Source organism: Mustelus asterias, chromosome 7 (assembly GCF_964213995.1).
Source record: "Mustelus asterias chromosome 7, sMusAst1.hap1.1, whole genome shotgun sequence".
NCBI lineage: Eukaryota > Metazoa > Chordata > Chondrichthyes > Carcharhiniformes > Triakidae > Mustelus > Mustelus asterias.
In genome coordinates this window covers 8,627,405-8,644,193 of record NC_135807.1, presented here as the reverse complement: position 1 = coordinate 8,644,193, position 16,789 = coordinate 8,627,405, and the positions used below count along the sequence as shown (strand labels likewise).

General features: G+C 40.7%; 1 protein-coding gene across 1 annotated transcript in view; it reads left to right on the top strand.

Moving 5' to 3' along the window:
• Window positions 1-14,382, top strand: part of stk3 (serine/threonine kinase 3 (STE20 homolog, yeast)) — a 391,198-nt gene extending 376,816 nt beyond the window's left edge. The window contains exon 11 of the mRNA XM_078215647.1: window positions 9,761-14,382. Coding sequence (XP_078071773.1) covers window positions 9,761-9,919 — 159 coding nt within the window. The 3' untranslated portion in view covers window positions 9,920-14,382. The remainder of the gene's footprint in view (window positions 1-9,760) is intronic.
• The last annotated feature ends 2,407 nt before the right edge of the window (window positions 14,383-16,789 follow it).

Genomic DNA, 16,789 nt, shown 5'->3' with positions numbered 1-16,789 from the left:
CCCTTTACAATTGAATCCCCTATAACTATTGGATTCCCACTGTTTTAACTCCTCTCCCATGCAGCAGCGTGAACCGTGGTACAACAAATTTGGTTGCTGCTGCTTTCCCCTGAAAGGCAATTCCCCCAACAGTATCCCAAGTGTTGGGGATTGGTCACAGGAGATTCCTGCCTAGTCCCCTTGCTCTGTCTGGTGGTCACCAATTCCCTTTCTGTCTGTGGAGTCTTAGCCTACTGTATGACCACCTCTCTATACATGCTATCCATTCGCGGATGCTCCACAGTGTCCCCAGTCACCACTCCAGCTCCAAAACCCGGGCTTCCAGGAGCTGCAGCTGGATACACATACTGCACATGCTGGGTCTCACCAAATCAGCTACTTCCACTTCCCCAGCACCACTTTTAAATCCTGGTGTCAGTTCAGGAGCTCCAAAGTCCAAGTTAGCAGTTGGATTTCTTCTTGCACTTGCACTGTTTTCAATCTCCTCTTGCACAATGACAGAGGAGTCATGCATGCGCCAGTGGGCAGCGTGGATGCCAAGTTCCTGTTCCGGTTCTGTGTCCGGAGACACAGTGGCCTAACTCTTATCACCTCGTCCATCATGGAGCGGGCGAGCATCCGACAGTGGAAATCTCTGTTGACCTCGGGGGGAATTTCCCAAGTGAGGCCATAAAATCCCACCCAGTATTTCTAAAGTACATTGCACTATATTATGGATAGTATGATGCATAGGTTTTGCTAACAGGCTTATTTGTGGTGCACTGCAGCCTTGCTTTGACAGACAGAAATAGGTCCATCCAGACTACCTATACCTTCGAGACCTGACACAACCTTTCTCTTAAATAGTTTACACTTGCGTTCTCTGGTCCTCCCTCATCTGTTAATCTGGCAGAGGCAATAAGTAGAAGTGCTCTCCAACTCTTTAATTATTTTTTGGACCACCATCAGGCCCATCTCTAACACTGCTCTAAAGTAAATTAACCAAAGTGCTTGAGCCTACCTTAGTAGTTGAGGTACATTTTCCGAAGCCATTATATCATCCATTATAGAGGGGAACCAAAACTGGGTGCAGACCTCTTGTTGCAGTCTGACCAGCACAATTTTAAGTGTCAATATGATATCCTTTAATTAATGCTGAATGTTTCTCTTAATGCAACCCATGACTCTGTCAGCTTTGGCCCTAGATTCTCTATGGTATGTTAGTGATTTTGAGTTTGGTTATACCAAGATCATCATCTCCCGCAACCTTTTTTAGTTTTGTGCTCTGCAAATGTGTGTGTTCTGTGTTCTGCCTCATATTCAAAATTATTATCCTTGTGTTCAAATTTCTCTATGGCCTGGCCTTTCCCAATTCATTAACCTCCTGCAACCCTACAGCCTTCTATAAACTCTGCATTCCTCAAATCCTGGACTTTTATGCATTGCTGATTTCCTTCACTGAGCGATTGATGGTTTGCTTTCAGCTGGAATTCCTCAACTCTGGAATTCCTTCCTTAATCCTCTCAAAATCTCTATTGCTCTCTCCTCTTCTAAGATCCTCTTTAAAACTTAGCATTGGACTGTCCTAATATCTCTGTATGTGGCTCAGTATCAAAGTTTCTTTAGTGACACTCCTGTGAAGCACCTCGAGCAGCTTTAATACATTAACAGCATTATACAAATGCAAATTGTTATTTACACAAATCTAACCTAGTAGAATTCAAAGGATGTGACCAAGAGATCAGGCCACACCAGATCTGGATTAAAATGCTGTTGACAAGCATCTGAATGTTCAGTTCTAACAGGCAATTTATGTTAGCTCTTGCACCAAGAAGAATTTCAAGTCCATTAATTGATCATTCTGAAGTTTGTAATTTAGGTTGCACCATTTGTTTATAATCTGCAAGACCATGTTAATGCAGCAACTAATGTAAGAGCTGGCCAGTGTCCAGGATACAGAATGAATACTGCTCATTTTCAACTCTCACGAGCTCATGTTGTTTTATAATTTCTTTGCTTGAAATGAAAGCAACAGTTAGATTTTGAAAAAAATGTGACCAGTTACAACAATCAACTCAGAAAGCTAACAAAGGAATTCATGCAATCTATCAGATCTAAATCGCTGGTATTTAGTGACATATAAGTGGGCAATTAATAAGCTCAGCAGTTCTGGCAGAATCTGTGGAGAGAGAAACAAAGTTAATGTTGTGAATCCATATGACTTCTTCAGAGCTAAAAGAGGGAGAGATGTGATGGATTATATATTCTATAAGAGGAAGTGGAGCAAAGTAGAATGTCTTGGATAGGTGGAAGCTCGGAGAGATTGTGAAGAACACAAGACAGACGAAGTGTTAATGGCAGTGTGAAGGACTATATAAGGTTCGGATAGTGGCACAAAGACAGCAGAATGCGTTAATAGGAAAACAAAAGTCAATGCCCAATGAAAACAAAACTTAAGAAAAAATGATAGATGGCCCAACGGTGGAAGCGGGTATGTGAGAGAGGTGAGCATGTGTATGAGAGAATGGTGCATGAGAGAGAGGTGAGTGTGTTTGTGAATGAGAGAGAGGTTAGTGTGTATGTGTGAGAGACAGGTGAGTATGTGTGTGTAAAAGGGGAATGTGTAAGAGGTGTGTGCGTGTAAGAGAAGTGAGTGTGTGTGAGAGAGAGAATGGTGAGTGAGAGTGGCGTGTGTGTGAGTGAGAGAGGCGAGTGTGAGAGAGGTGAATGTGTGTGTGTAAAAGAGAGTGTGTGTTTCTGTGTGTGTGTGTGTGGGGTTTGTACTACTTTTGGGTGTGTGTGTGAAAGAAGGCTCCAGCTCTCCAGAACTCTTAAGTATTGAATAAATTTGTGAGCAAAAGATCAGAATCACTCCTTCCATTAAAAATGACAAAAAGCTAAGACTTTGAAGTATCCGTTGAATAAATTATCTTAATAAATGTAAACATAAGAAATAGAAAAAACCATCTATAAATGTGTTTTTGTATGTTTGTACCTATCGTGCAATAATATTTTTTTGTGGTATAACTGGTCAATATGGTAAGGTTTCTTAGGGATTCTGTCAGTACTCTTGGGAGGTCAAAAAAGTTATGTCGCTGGAAATTTTGGGAAATCCTGCAGTGGACCAAATTGAAGGAGGTGCAAGTGAAATTTAGCTTCCCCTGCAAGGAGTATTTGGAGCCTCGAACAGTGAAGACGGAGGAGGAAAAGGGCAGGTGTTGTAGATTCAGCAATTGCAAGGGAAGGTGCTGTAGAAAGGCAATGAGTTAGGGGTGATGGAGGAGTGGAGCAGGGAGTCATGGAGGGAATGGTCCATGCGGAATGCCGACAGTGGGGTGAGGGGAAGATGTGTTTCATGGTGGCATCATGCTGAAGTTGGTGGAAATGGTGGAGGATAAAACTGAGGACAGGGGAACCCTACCAAATGTCGTACATTTCTCACATTTTTGGGAGAAAGGTGCTGTGAGGGATTTAACCATTTGCAGCTTACATTATATCCTCTCCACCCTGCCAGCTGTTTGCTTATTTAATAACAAGAAAAGCTGTCAACGTATTGCTGAAACAAATATCCACACACGCCACCTCACTGATCTCTACTAAGCCCCAATGAAATGGAAAACTAATTGTATGTTGATGCCTATTTCAAGTTGATGTCAACACATTTGTGCCCGAGGTATTAATTAAGCTGAAAGATGTAAATCCGCAGCAACCTGTGGTTGAAACATAACTCATACGTTTCTTTGCAAGAGGTTTAAAACAGCCTTTGCTTTCAAGAGATGTTTGTTTTTTGAGTGCTAACATAGCCGTTGGTTTAATAATGATGATCTGGCAAAGCCAGGAGCTACACAGTCACCTGAAATAAACTCAGCAATCAAATAGCGGTGTGTGTTTTATCTGTACGTTCTTGTCTAAGTAGAGTTAATTATGGAAATCTGAACATGACCTACATATTTCAAGGCTAATTTAAATTATCAGTGGTTTATTGTGCGTTGCTTTGTTAAAATTTTGCAAAATTACCTGATTGCAATAAGCTGCCTTTTGAACTCAATTGTTGCATTGCAGCTGTACTTAACATAGGATCCTACAGTGCAGAAGGAGATCATTCCACCCAGCGTGTCTGCACCGACCACAATCCCACCCAGACCCTCTCCCCATAACCCCATGCATTTACCCTAGCTAGTCCTCCTGACACTAAGCGGTAATTTAGCATGGCCAATCCACCTAACCTGCACACCTTTGGATTGTGGAAGGAAACCGGTGCATTGATTCAAAACAATAGGCATGTTTAGCAGTATTACTGAGGGAGATGTTTTCATCTATGTGCTTCAATATGCTTTAGTTGTGCTTCTTCCCAAGTTCTTAAATCTCGATAAATTCTGCTTTGGTGTGAAACATCTTTCCCTAATTGTCAACAGGAAGAATCTGGCTTTTAAATGTAAAACATCTGGAAAGTTCTCGTTAAGAAATTTTTGTTTAAAAACCAGCCCATCTATGTGATTTTGCACCTAAGAAGTGCCAGTAAAGTGTAGTCTTCAGCAGAAGTGGTCTAATTAAATCAGGGCACACAGATGCAATACCGTTTTGAAAGTCCTAAACATTTATTTTATGTGGCTGTTTGGGAAATGAAGTAGTAAATTGCAGTATAAGAATTTCTTTGCAGTACAAGTAATATATATTATATTATCACATGTTAAGTTGATCTTTCTCTTCACCCTTTCAGTAACTGCAACACAATTATGCACCCTATCCTTTCCTTCTCCATATGTACTCTACGAATGGTATGTTTTGGCTGTACAACGTGCAAGAAACAATATTTTTCACTGTATTCCAACACGTGACAATAAATCAAATCAAATCAAAGTCGATGAGCGTGAGATGCAAAACCAAGGCGGTACAATATCATCACTGACAGAAAATGCATCACGCATGGCACACTTACATAATGAAGATCACAGCAGAGGAGACCATTTGGCCCATTGAGTCTGCATTGGATATTGTGACCAGAAATCAAGTTAGTCCTAACCGCATTTCTCAATATACCTGCAGATTCTTTTGCCTTCAAGTATTCATCCAATTCTCTTTTGAAGGCTACTACTGAATCTGTATTTCCCATCCCATTGGAAAGTGAATTCCAAATCCCTAGTCATTTATTTTTCTTCAAGTTGCCTCTAGTTCTTTTGGCAATCACTTTAAACATGTACCCTCTGCATATCGGCCTTTCAGCCATTGGAAACAGTTTTATTTACTGCATCTAAACGCTTGATGATTTTGAAGATTTTGATGGGTGTATAGTGTGTCGGAATTTATAACAAGCAAACTTGTCAAGATGTGTCTGCAGACATAAGGGGGCGAATTTTCCTCTTCTGCCCGCCACGGGAATCGTAGCAGGCAAGGGGCGGACCATGGAAAGGTCCGTTGACCTCGGGTGGGATTTTCTGGTTTTGGGGAGAGCACGGCCAAAAAATCCTGCCCAAGATTTTTGAGTAAATAATTGAAATATACAATTTAGAGTGAAGTTTTGTGAATTAAAATTAAATTGAAAGTGTAGGCTTTGACTTTTATAAATTTGGATGTTATGTGACAGAAAAGAAGTGATAATAAATATGTGCAAACAATGATTATGCCACAGTTTTGAATGGTCTATTATATTAAGGACATAGAGTGCATGCAGTTCAGTTCACCAGGGCCATGCCAGGGTTAAGAAACTATAAATATGAGGAGATACTTGAGATTCCGAAACATTTGCAGTGCTTTTTTATAATTCATTCACAGAATGAGGATGTCAGTGATAGCAATACCATTGAATGTCATGGGGAGGTGGTTAGAAAGATGGCCCTTTTCCACTAATTTAGCTACCTCCTAAATATAGAAAGCAAGTTACTGCTTACTTAGACAGAACTGTGGAAATATATACTAAAGAAATGTTTTTCCATATGCTAATAAAATAAAATTAAAATTACATTTTTCTCACAAAAGCAAAATACCGCGGATGCTGGAATTCTGAAGTAAAAACTCAGTAGGTCTGGCCGCATCTGTGGAGAGAGAAACAGAGTTAACGTTTTGAGTCCAACATGAGCTCCTCTTCAAAATGGTCCTGGAGAAGAGTCATATGAATTTTAAATGTGGGGTGGAATTTTCCCAAAAAATGGCAGTGTCAGGTTAAGCCTGCAAACCAGTATGTTTCTCGCCAGAGGAACCGTCAGGTTTTCTCTCCAAATCTTCTGAAGAAAAGCAGGCGTGTGTTTAGCTTGAGGGGCAGGGTCTAAAGACCTCGGCAAGCCCAGCTCCGCAGAGATCGGGACACCTATTTTACTTGCTTTGTGTTTATGTACTGAATTACTCAAATTGCGTCTCGTTTCCCCAGAAGTTTATGCAAAGAATCAAACTTCATGTGCATGAATAATGTCTGTTTTTTTGAACAAGTAATGAACTACCTTTTCTTAGTGTCCCAATTATGACTCTAAAGATGTACAAGAGGCCCATTGTGCAAAAGGAGAATTTTAAGATGAAGGGAAAAACGGAATGAAACAAGATTATCTTTTCAAATTTTACTTCACCATTTTGGATTAGATAATTTCTACAGTGATGCAACATTGCTAATTTCATCCCATTAATGATATACAAATAACTATTTCTGTAAATTTCAGCAGATTCACTTCAGAAATTCTGTTCAGGTGTGATCTTATAAGTGTGTACCCATTTCAGCTGATGATAGTCTTGTTTTTTGGTGTTTTTCATATATTTTGTTGCGTTTTTCTCCATAAACTCATTAACTTTGTGGAGCAGTCTGATTTCAGCACTTTTCTTTCTGCCACCAGTTCCCGTTGTTATTCATGATTCCTCCTGCTATTCAAATCACATCATGGAAAATGATAAAGCTGAAGTTTTCTTTGAGGATTCTGAACGCATTGCATGATTTGGATGAGCTCACAAAAGAACAAAGGAATGAATTTCAAACCTTGTCTGAGGCATTTTGTTCATATTCATAACTACCTTGAAACCTGGTAACTGAAGGATTGTTCTTGGGAGAGAAAATCTAGCAGTCTGCATCCAAAGCAGTTTATCCCATTTAGAAATGCCTAAACAAAAGAGGGAAGCCTTTATATGATTAAATTATTGATCTCCAATTAATTGTCACTGCAACATGCAATCTATCATTTGTGCTGGTTGAAAACTGGGCTCTGTTCTAGGTCTGCTACTTGACTATTTGTCGACATTATTGAGCAAGGTTCTTCCATTAAAAAGTTACCTGATGACAACAGGTGGTGTGGTCAGGTAACAAGTAGATGAAAGAACTATGGTTGAATGAGTCAACACTTATTGAGCAGCTTGGCTAAGGAGTGACAATATGACTGAATTTATAAAAATAATGTTGCATGTGTTATTAAGAAAGAACCTTCTTTCGCTCACTACTAAGGCAGTTTTTGAAATATTGAAGTGGATTTTGTCAAGGTGCTGGAGACCCAGCTATGGGTCTGTAAGCAGTGGAAACACTGCCTTGGTCATTTGGGCCGCTCTCCCCACCCTGCAAAGCTGGTTTTTAGGCCCATTGTGCAATTAGTGAACTGTCTTCAGGGCTCCTCTCCCTTTAAGGGATGAACGTCTGCTTCAAAGAGCTGTTAGCCAATCAATGGCTAGCCATTCCAGCCCCAGCAGTGCCCCCGGGACTGCACCCGCCTGGAAAAGCAGGAGAATACTGCCCTATCAGCTAGGAGAGTGCTGTTGGAGCTCGTCAGGGTATGTGTGTGTGTGTGCACAGTCCACCAGCATCCCCTATGGACCCCACAAGGTGGCAGCCAGAATCATGAGGTGCTATTCTAAATGGCAGAAGGTCCCCTGCTGCAGGCAGAATGAGAGCAAAGAGATTGTGATAGAACTGTGTAAAACACAAGTTAGACTGCAGAATGATCAATAATCAGGGTCCACAGATTTTAAATAATTGGTAAAAGGATGAGAAGGGATTTGAGTAATGTTTTCATCCAGAGAGTGATGGGAATCTGGAACTGCCTGAAAGAGTGATAGAGGCAGACATTGCATTAAAAGAAACACAGATATGAACTTGAAATGCTGCTACAGACCAAGAACTGTAAGGTGGGACTGGATAGTTCTCTCTCAGCTGGCCGGATTTTATGTTCCCATTCCTGAATGTGCCCCTAGAGGGAGATAATAAACAGCTATTACCTGGATGTTGGGAATAGAAAGAGATATGTGGATAAGGGCTACTTTGCTATTCAACACATATCCATGAGTATCTAACTCAAAAGTGGCACCAATTAAACCGAATCAGTTTTGTGATTAAATCCCATCATGACTGCGGCTTCTTGGACTTTCTCAGAATGTTATTAAATTCATCACTGAAGAGTTATCTATAGAAAGTTAAGAGGGAATAAATGTTATTGGTTGGTTTCCTTCCTAGACTGCTCAAATATGCCTCTTGACAGTTAACTTAAAATTAGCACAATGAAGGAAATGGCTGCAGTGTGATAAGAAGGACAAAAAGGTGATTGGTTGGAGGAAGTGGTGAGGAACAAAACAGGGCTTCGTTGTAAAGGTAAAAAGAGAATAAATAACGGTATTTGTTGTTTTAAATCCAATGTACCAGGTTTCTATTTGCCTTGTGAACACAGAACAATTATATAATTGATTGATTGCCAGGCTTTTCTCAGTTACAATTTATTTCCAATGCCATAATTGGACAGCAGATTATGGGGGTGATCTTACCTACTCGTCACACTGGTTAGTTGGCCTGGTGAGCCAGTAAGATTGCGAGAGAGGCAAAAAGTCTTGGAGTCTGAATTATTGAATGGTTTCAAGAGGGAGATAGACATATTTCTAATAAAAAAAAGGGAAAGAGGGATCTGAGGAACAGGTGAGGAAGTGGATTTGAGACCAGACAGAGATTAGCCATGATCTGATTGAATAGCGGAGCAGGCTCGAAGGGCTGAATTTGCCTACTTCTGCTCCTAATTCCTATGTTCCTATGAAAAACCTGGTTCGCGCCTTGTTTCTTGCCTCTTGCGATGATAGCAGCACTGGATTGCCTGAAAAGGGTGCGAGGTTGATAAAGTAGTTAAGTCATAATTTTAATACTATGAGTGAGCCCAGGATGTAATCGTCCGAACTCACTGGCCTTAACGGCCTCGCTGGTGTAGGTCCTCGCCCGTGAGGATTATGTATGGTCCCCAACAATGGGGACTAGACGTGTTGGCCTCACCGGCAGGACCGAAGGCCATTGAGGCCCCTCAGGTGGTTGGGGGCAGGGGTGGGCGGTGCAGTGCCAGCCTGGCACTGCCAGCCTGGGACCCTGGCACTGCTCACTGGACACTGGGTAGTGTCAAGGAGCGGGACCTATGGGGAGGGCTGGTGTCTAAGGGGAGGGTGAACGGAGGGGGGTGGCTGAACGGGGCTGCAATGGGCCAGAGGGGGAATCGGGGGGTAGGATCTGGGGGGTGATCTTCCAATGCACTAATGCACTGGGAGATCATACGCATGCGCAATGGCAATCTCTAGCAATCAGCAGCTGGCTTCCCAGCCTGAATAGACTCTGTCCACTCCCCCTACTGGCGAGAATCACACTTTTCCTCATTTTTTTCTCTAAGTGGCATAAGATATTAATTTTTCTTTTGCCGAAAACATGGGTGCAATTCTCTCCTGTTTTCTTGCTCATTCGGCACATATAATATTTTTGGTAAGATCTGTGTTATTCTTTACAGGAATTGCTTCATAATTGTGTAAATCATATTTTGTATTAACAGATAATGTTTTGTTTTTTGTTTTGTAGTTGAAAAACCTGAGTTTTGAAGAGTTACAGATGAGGTTGAGTGCCCTGGATCCAATGATGGAACGAGAAATTGAGGATCTGCGACAAAGATACCAGGCTAAACGACAACCCATTCTGGATGCCATGGATGCCAAGAAACGGAGACAGCAGAATTTCTAGCTGAATTCATCAGACATTCAACTCTCATCCAACAGAACCTGCTCAGTCTACCCTGGGTAGCATGGTCTGTAATATATCTATACCGTCAGCAATGCGCTCTCTAATTCCTTTTTGTAGTGCGTGGATAATTAAGTGCGCGGGGCCTTTGCTCTTTATTTGTCAGGCCATGCACAAATAGTAACTTAAAGGGACTGACTTGTGCCCGGCCCGTGCCAGACCTTTTGGGTTGTTGCCTGTCCACAACCCTGCGCAACTCTGAAGAAGCATTGACTGTCAAAACAATTAACAAACCAAAAATACTTAAACACTGGTAGAATTATGTTAATTATGATCTGCAGTTCATCCCATAGGCATTGAAGCAAACAGTTTATAGCAATGTACTGTATGTCCATTTTTTTAGCACTACTTGTTTTTTTCATCTCCACAGCTTAGAACACTATAAAGTAATTGCAAATTAGTTTGGAACGTAACACACCATTGACTGAGGCAATTCCATTAACAGCCTCAAATGCAACAAAGATGGCAATGTCACAATATTTACGACCAGCACAAAATACCAGATACACCATATGCTGATTAAGCATGCTAGGGTATCAAGAAAATCTCAAAAGATTAAAATATAACCTGAATAGTAACCGAGGTAGTATTCTCTGACTCCTCAAATCAACTTGTTAAATGCACCACATGTTTGTTGAGTGTGTCAATGTGTCACAATCATAATCTTTTACATGTAAAAACTGGACTTCTGCCAAGTAACCTGTATACCTCTAATGTTATGCTTTTCTGCTGCAAGTAGTTCTACAATGTGCTGAAGCTACTGCCATTTTGTAATTTGCCTTCAATGTTTAGACCACCAATGGCAGTTCTGAAGTATCTGAGTGCAGGAGTACACATGCACAATTGTTCAAAGGTCACAATATGACGTTATCGTTTCAGGCTTTGGACTTGCCCACTTTTGGGATAGGTCTGCATAAGTCTGCCATATAAAAATTACATTCCTGACCTGTGCAGGAAGGTTAAACAGTCAAAACTGCCAGGTTGCCATGCAGCACCTCATGCCGCTTGTAGCAACTATTGGCTTAAAGTCAGCAGTGTTTTACTTCTTATGGTATAGAGAGAGGCATTTTTTTTTCTTAAAAGATAACACTTCGTGTTACCGAACATACCCACATCTCTGATTATATTAGAATAGAGAGTCAGGACTGCTTCTGGCAAGAGTACTTTGATGTAATTGTGTCCACTGCCGCTGAAAAGAACATTTTAATTCTGCTGGTCCTTAGAGATCTCTTTCATGTTTACTTACTATGTGCACACCTGATGTAATGTATTTGAGCAGGCTTACTGATAAAACTAGACTTTGGCCCACAGACAGTTTAACACTAAACTAATACACAACAATTGGTATTGCATTAACCACTGCCACTGATTTATATAAGATGAGACAGAATGCTTCATTGCCCATCTTAAAAGTGTACAGGAACCAGATCCCCAGAGCACAGAAGCAAGCTAAAGATTGTAGTTATTTTTAAGTGAATACTGAATTTATTGGTGCACATGAGCATTTGAAAAAAATCAGTAGGTGCCAATTTTCTTGTTTTTATTATATTTTGATGTCTTCTTAAAAGTTTATTTCTTAACTTATTAGTCTCACAGTGTGTTTATCAAGTTGAGCCTCATCAATACAGCAGCAGGTTGTAAGCAGATGCACTGACTGGATTGACTTTGTTAACCTACAAAAGGAACTTCCTATGATGTAGATGATCTCCGGAAACGTAAGACATTAATGCTGTATCAACTAAACTCTGCTGATTTTTCTCACTGTACGTGTACTATTTTGTAAGAGCCACTTTCCAAAGTATTGATGCCTTAACCATTTGGTATGTCATTTGCAAACAAGATTTTGTGAGATTGCCTTTCAGTTTCAACTTCCATTTATAAACTTAACATTTGATTGAACCCTTCTAAACATTGAGTCCAATCCCTGTACCACTTGAAAGTTTGGGTGATGTCCAAATAAGATCATGTATAACCTTTATTTAATTTTCAAAATAATATAAAGCTATTGTTCATTTATCCTTTAAAATGTTACTGTTAGTTTATTCAGTGAGTATGAACCCGTACTGTGCACTCATTGCAGAGCCTCACCAACTAGACCATTCTATCACCTGTTATACCACCTCATAATGCTCAATGGGTTTACCAAGCCACTATTTGATCTTATAATATTGTATGTGTACAAACCTGACGTGTTAATTTTGTTAAAGGAGAAATTGACACCAGACACTTGAGCTGGACAACAGTGAGCTGACATTGATTTATCAATTGTCAACCAAGATTAGTTTTAGAAGTAGCTCTGCAAGTTAGATAATTCATCGTTTTGTGCTGTATTGCAATTAATCATATCTCGAGCTTTGAAAGGTTTTTCCATTTATGTGTTGACTTATCAAATCAAGGCAAGGATGATGAGCACTTAGATTTTTAGCTAAGATAGGACTGTCCACTTGATTGCACTTCTAAACTACTCTGAATATTCTAGACTCCTAATCCTCTTTGATCACTTTACATGCTGCTCCCCTAGAATCCATAACTCTTTTGCCACTACATGAAGCATTGGCTGCTGTATTCAAATGGGCTTTCAGCTGAAGATTAAAACTCTTATGTAAGCAGTGTGCTACATCGTGATAGAAAAGGACTAGACTAGGTTGCTTAGAAATTGGGTAGACAATACTGAATTGATGATGCCAAAGATTCGTTCGTGTTCACAGAAAAGTCAATCAAGTCGACATACATTCCTATTTGAAAATGATTATCCAGATTATAATTTAAACTTTTAAAGCTCTTTCCATCTAGAAACTTCAATAAAACTTTTGATTGCAAGAATCACAGTAAATTGCCTTTCAGTGCCTTTTAAATAAGTTCAATCGATTAATGTATTATGTTTCAAGTTGGGATGAACTGATAAAATATGATGCTGCTCAAAATCTCTGAAAGGGACATGCATTGAAGAACTATAATTAATGAGTTTGATGAAAACAGAATGATTTGCACACTGGTCAAGTTAAATATGTACCCGTCCAGGACAGGACACTCCAAAAAACATAGGACTGTATTCTCTGACCTCGCCCGCGGTTAGGATTCTCCGTTCCTGCTGCAGTGAATGGAGATTTGGCTGAGCGCCAAATTCTCCGTCCTCATTGGCAGCAGTAGCAGGGCATGAACGGCCAAGAATTCCAGCCATAATCTCTCACTTTAAACAAACACGTTGTGAAGGTTATGAAAGTGTTCTATTGAAGGTTCAATTCAGGAAAAGTACAATCCACTTTCACATTTGTATAGCTTTTGCTATATCACAATGTTGACTATAAGAGGTGATAATGCTAAAATAATCTCACCACTTGCTAAACATAGAAACCTAAAACATTGAGCGATATGTAAACCTTTGAAGACTTTGTTTAAGCAATACATTCAATATGATTTAAAATGGGTGCCCTTCTATTTTATGCAGAGTTAAGATTAACTAGTGCCTGCCCATATGACTTTACTGCAGTATTGTTTTTCTGCACTTTTAAGAATGTGGTTTTAGCTTTTTATGAATGTGATGAAACTTTCTCAATAATTAACACCAACAGTAAAGAAAATGAATCTTTCAATTGTAACAGCTCTCAAGATTGATCAATACAGTGTATTGGCAATTACTTTGCAATTGCTGATGGCTTCACTACATTCTCTTTCACGGGATGCGAGCTAAATACATGAGAAAGGATTAAACAGATATGTTGATACAGTGAGATGAAGTAAGATGTGATGAAGCTTGGTGGAGCATAAACACTGACATGCATCTGTTGGGCTGCATGACCTTATTTTCTGTGCTATGATTCTGTGTAATTATGATTACATACTGTTCTGTCAGCAACCAGACTAACCCCCGTCCACACACTTTCCTTCTGCTGTTATGAATTTCTGTTCTGATCTCATCAAACTGAAAACAACTGACAGTCCAAAGCATCAACTTCCATTCCAAACACTTGTGTCTGTCAGCTCATCAAATGAAGCAGATGTTTAGAATGTCCCCAAGTCCATGTGGGAAAGTATTGCTGGTCCCAACATCTGCGGATTTATCGTGTTAATTCCTCGTGGTGATGGTGCGTTTCACTTATACTGCTATCTGCCCAAGAGAATTTCTTAACTCAGTAATAAGCAATCATAATCCATTGTCATCAGTTATAAGGCACTACTACTGACTTGAATTATAAATGTATTTATCAGTGGTGTTGTCAACCTTTTTGAGTCTAAATGTTGCATTTTTAAAAAAATAATCATTGAGTATGCTTGTGTTATTTTCACTCAGAAGTTATATGCAATTTTTTGAGTTTTGTATGTTCATTTCCTTGATATGGAACACTAACTTATTTTATGATGTGTAATTTCCATTGTATGTCACAATAAAGTGAATCAATATCAGTAGTCAGGTGTTTTATGATTGATGTTTATATTTTGTAATGATCCCATTGAAACCAATAGTTTTAAAAAGATATTTGAATTTCCAGTGACTGACTGGATGATCACGCAACAAGATTTCAAGTTTTAAAACTTTTCCTGTTACAAACAAACTAAAAACAACATTGACTAAGCACAATTTTTGTGGGCAACTTAAACTCTTGTAAGAAATTATGATTTTTAAGAATCGTATATAAATCTTACGGAACTATCTGGCACAACATTTATTTATTTCTTCAAAAAATAAACAATTCTACGGGGTCAGGGACCAAGACAAGGTAGAGATAAAGGTCACAAAGATTTTGTCTCCTACAGTGAAGTCTCTGGACTCTGCAAACATTCCTGAATGATAACAGGAATGCTGACACCCTGCGTACCCCAGTGACCTCAAGCCAGGGTAGTGATTGAGGGGGGGTGGGGGCATGACTACCCTGATATCTTGGGTACCTGTCCTGTATCCAAACGTCTGAAAGGTTTGAACAAGTGATTGAGACTGGGTAAGCTACCAGCCCCAGAAATGAAGTACATAAACCAGTGGTCATCAGGCAACAGTCCTTGTCGGGGGCAGTCCTAGTCTGGCAGTGGTTTTGCTCAGATGAAAGATGGATCAGGAAGAGTGAGGAAGACGGGAAAATAATTTTCTCAGTCAGGCTAGGGAGAAGAATGCAGCAAGCTGCTGAGATCAACACATCCTGTGCCAACTGTCCAATTGTTGTCGAGAGTCATAAGGCCCGATTTTACTCTCGTGTTGTGCCCGAAAACTTGGTAAAGTCGGGCGTGAGGTGAGGAGTGCAATCCGCACTACTCCATGCCGGTTCCCCCTTTACTCAGGCCCGAAAATGGCTGCGATTGGACCGCGCCCAAAACGGGTGCGACAGCCATTTAAATGTATTTGCATGCATTTAACTACAGGCCGGTTAGCTTAACACCTGTAGTTGGGAAAATGCTGGAATCCATCATTAAAGAAGAAATAGCAGGCCATCTGGATAAGAATGGTTCGATTAAGCAGACGCAGCATGGATTCATGAGAGGAAAGTCGTGCTTGACGAACTTGTTGGATTTTTATGAAGGTGTGACTAGTGCGGTTGACGGAGGGGAACCGGTGGATGCGGTGTTTTTGGATTTCCAAAAGGCGTTTGATAAGGTGCCTCACAAAAGGTTGCTGAAGAAAATTGGGTCACACGGCGTTGGGGGTAGGGTGTTAGCGTGGATTGGGGATTGGCGATCCGACAGGAAGCAGAGAGTCGGAATAAATGGGTGCTTTTCTGGTTGGCAGATGGTAAATAGTGGCGTGCCTCAGGGATCGGTACTGGGGCCTCAACTATTTACCATTTATATAGACGATCTGGAGGAGGGGACTGAGTGTAGGGTAACAAAGTTTGCAGACGACACAAAGATAAGTGGAAAAGTGAATTGTGTGGAGGGCGTAGAAGGTCTGCAGAGAGATTTGGACAGGCTGAGTGAGTGGGCGAGGTTCTGGCAGATGGAGTATAACGTTAACAAATGCGAGGTTATTCACTTTGGAAGAAATAATAGCAAATTGGATTATTATCTAAATGGAAAGAAATTACAACATGCTGCTGTGCAGAGGGACCTGGGGGTCCTTGTGCATGAGACGCAAAAACCCAGTCTGCAGGTGCAACAGGTGATCAAGAAGGCAAATGGGATGTTGGCCTATACCGCAAGGGGGATAGAATATAAAAGCAGAGATGTCTTGCTGCATCTGTACAGGGCATTGGTGAGGCCGCAGCTGGAATACTGTGTGCAGTATTGGTCCCCTTATTTGCAGAAGGATATATTGGCCTTGGAGGGAGTGCAGAGAAGGTTCACCAGGTTGATACCAGAGATGAGGGGTGTTGATTATGAGGAGAGACTGAGCAGATTGGGTTTGTATTCGTTGGAATTTAGAAGGCTGAGGGGGGATCTTATAGAGACCTATAAGATAATGAAGGGGCTGGATAGGGTAGAGGTGGAGAGATTCTTTCCACTTAGAAAGGAAACTAGAACTAGAGGGCACAGCCTCAAAATAAAGGGGGGTCAGTTTAGGACAGAGTTGAGGAGGAACTTCTTCTCTCAGAGGGTGGTGAATCTCTGGAATTCTCTGCCCACTGAAGTGGTGGAGGCTACCTCGTTGAATATGTTTAAATCACGAATAGATGGATTCCTGATCGGTAAGGGAATTAGGTGTTATAGGGATCAGGCGGATAAGTGGAACTGATCCACTTCAGATCAGCCATGATCTTATTGAATGGCGGGGCAGGCTCGAGGGGCTAGATGGCCTACTCCTGCTCCTATTTCTTATGTTCTTATGTTCTTATTTAAATTGACTTAATGGGCTGCACGCCCAACTTTTCCGGCACTTCCCCCTTTACC